Source organism: Neoarius graeffei, chromosome 6 (genome assembly GCF_027579695.1).
Source record: "Neoarius graeffei isolate fNeoGra1 chromosome 6, fNeoGra1.pri, whole genome shotgun sequence".
NCBI lineage: Eukaryota > Metazoa > Chordata > Actinopteri > Siluriformes > Ariidae > Neoarius > Neoarius graeffei.
The window spans coordinates 99713937-99716709 of NC_083574.1; the positions used below are offsets into that span (position 1 = coordinate 99713937).

The window sequence follows — 2773 nt, forward strand, 5'->3', positions numbered from 1 at the left end:
CTTCAAACCAGGACCTCCAGCATGCACTGGGGCGGTTTGCAGTCGAGTGTGAAGCGGCTGGGATGAGAATCAGCACCCCCAAGTCCGAGGCCATGGTTCTCGACCGGAAAAGGATGGCTTGCCCTCTCCAGGTTGGTGAAGAAGTCCTGCCTCAAGTGGAAGAGTTTAAGTATCTCGGGATCTTGTTCACGAGTGAGGGAAGGATGGAGCGTGAGATCGACAGGCAGATCGGTGCAGCCTCCGCAGTGATGCGGTCGCTTTACCGGTCCGTTGTGGTGAAGAAGGAGCTGAGCCAAAAGGCGAAGCTCTCAATTTACCGGTCAATCTATGTTCCGACTCTCACCTAGGGTCATGAGCTTTGGGTAATGACCAAAAGAACAAGATCACGGATACAAGCGGCTGAAATGAGTTTCCTTCGCAGGGTGGCTGGGCGCTCCCTTAGAGATAGGGTGAGAAGCACAGTCACTCGGGAGGAGCTCGGAGTAGAGCTGCTGCTCCTCCACATCGAGAAGAACCAGCTGAGGTGGCTCGGGCATCTTTTTCGGATGCCTCCTGGACGCCTCCCTGGGGAGGTGTTCCAGGCATGTTCCCCCGGGAGGAGGCCCCGGGGAAGACCCAGGACACGCTGGAGGGACTATGTCTCTCGGCTGGCCTGGGAACGCCTCGGTGTTCTTCCCGAGGAGCTGACCGAGGTGTCTGGGGAGAGGGAAGTTTGGGCTTCCATGCTTAGACTGCTGCCTCCGCAACCCGGTCCCGGATAAAGAGGAAGAAGACGAGACGAGATGTTTCTTGCTGTAATAATTTACTTTTACTTTTGAGCAACTTTAAAAATGGTTTCATCTTTTAAAGTCACGTCTTTGCAAGTTGAAACGTTCATGACCTGAGTGTCAGGAGAAACTCCATTTCACCCCTTATCACCTCCAGGGGCCGGTGTTTCAACACCTGGGTACCTTCTTGTGCATATGTACATATCACACACACAAACACAGGACACTATGAAATGGCATTAGTAATGGCGACCTTTCCTTTACTTCACACTTTTGTACACATGTCAGGATTTTTTTGTGATCTGTGTAAAAGATTGTGATTACAGTCAGAGCTACAGAGGAACGTGATCTCCAAAGCTCACAATCGTCTCAAATTAACTTCATCACAGTCCAAGCTGTGTCTGTTTTCTCAGTCTTGCATCTCAGTGGAACATCTCTTCAGTCAGCGACAAGTACTGGATTGTTTGTGTGTGTTAGCATTTGAATGGTTTGTTTCATGAGTCTGTTGTGTTGCTAGCTAACGTACTTAATGTTAGCGACAATCACTGATGTTATTGACGTTCTGATATTCCGTCCCCAGCTCGCAGGCTTGTCCCTAATGTTCCTAATGATAATAGTGTGTGTATTATGTTTGTGTTATAAGAGGACTTATATTTCTACATCACTCACACTTTATCAATTCAACCTTCTTCGATACAGACCAATCAAAATCTATCTGATATCAATATTATACTCATTATTTTTGACTCTAAATAGAATTATGTCCCTTACGTTATATTTCTTAGATTTATTATTTATCAACAGTGCAGTTGAAATAGTGATTGGTGTAATTGTGGTGTTGAGGTTCAGCTCATGACTGATTGTAATAACAGTGCTATAGCTATAACACTGAGACACGGAGACATCCAGCTGATCTGCTTTGCTGATTTATTGACAACTTTAATGACAGTTGCAGATGAAAGGAACATCAAAGCATTTTGAGAAGTTTTTTTCATTAATTTTAATTCTTCTTAGTGGACTTCCACACCATATGCTTGTCCCTGTGGATCGCCAGAATGCCGTCATTACCCAAAGTTAAACGGCATGTGGTGAGATCCGGGCTGTAGCTGCCGGCGGCCCACACGGGTTTATCCGGCGTATATATGACGAGGTTGCAGTCGTTTTGCATGGCCAGGCGACTGATGCCTGGAATGCCGCCAGTGTCAGTAGCCCACAGCAGCGCCCAGCCATACACTACAAAGTTCCCATCATCCTGAAACAAGACGTTAGAGTTCAATATCAGAGAATGGAAGGTGAGTTTATATTTCTGTGAAAGTAACTGGAAATAATTTTTTCAAACAGCAAATGAAGAAAAAGCAAAGAAGACTCTTCATCTCTATTTATTTCCCCTGTTTCAGTTCTACCTGAAAGATTGCTTTGTACTCGCTGTTGTTGGATAACAGGAAGTCTCCTTTCTGGAGCTCTTCATTTATAGACAAGAAGTTCCTGCTCATGGTTCTGAATATAAAGACAGTTATTAAAAATGTGTGTCAGATTCAAGCAAGTAGTGACTTTTATGGGAAAAAATGATAAGACCATTGGAAAAGAATTTGTGTACATGCTGACCTGAAGATATTAATATTTAGACTTTCACAGTTTCTAAATAATTAAAGCCACATTTCTAGTTCTCACAGCTAATACGTAAGGAATAAAACACGAGTGGGTTTGTTGTTGTAGGAAAATCATCCAGACAGCGGGATGCAAATCAAATTTACTGTTCCCACCTGGAAGTTGATTATTTTCCTAAAACAGCTCATCCCCAAGTGCTTTCTTTCCCTTATACCAAAGGAATTTGCCAAAGTTTACCATTTTTAATTATTAAAGAATAAAACATCACAAATGCTTGTGCTTATATTTATAATATTTCATGCTTTCATCTGTTTATAGTCAGATTTAAAGTTGCAGAACGTTCAAAACAAGCTCCTGTTCTTACTTACATTAAAGAAGCTATAAATTCATGTACAAAC

General features: G+C 43.3%; 1 protein-coding gene across 1 annotated transcript; it reads right to left on the minus strand.

Annotated features, from left to right (window-relative positions):
- Positions 1 to 1767: 1767 nt before the first annotated feature.
- Positions 1768 to 2260, minus strand: LOC132888452 (B-type lectin plumieribetin-like). Its single transcript, XM_060924500.1, has 2 exons — positions 2171 to 2260; positions 1768 to 2019 (listed from the first exon to the last, which is right to left on the minus strand). Exons 1-2 carry the CDS (start codon positions 2258 to 2260, stop codon positions 1768 to 1770), a joined length of 342 nt encoding a protein of 113 aa, XP_060780483.1.
- Positions 2261 to 2773: the final 513 nt, after the last annotated feature.

Excerpts from the sequence above, each read along its gene's own strand:
- LOC132888452 (XM_060924500.1), bottom strand. The coding sequence starts at position 2,260 with ATGAGCAGGAACTTCTTGTCTATAAATGAAGAGCTCCAGAAAGGAGAC. Across the intron at positions 2,020-2,170 it reads AGTACAAAGCAATCTTTCAG|GATGATGGGAACTTTGTAGT; the intron begins GTAGAACTGAAA and ends GTCTTGTTTCAG.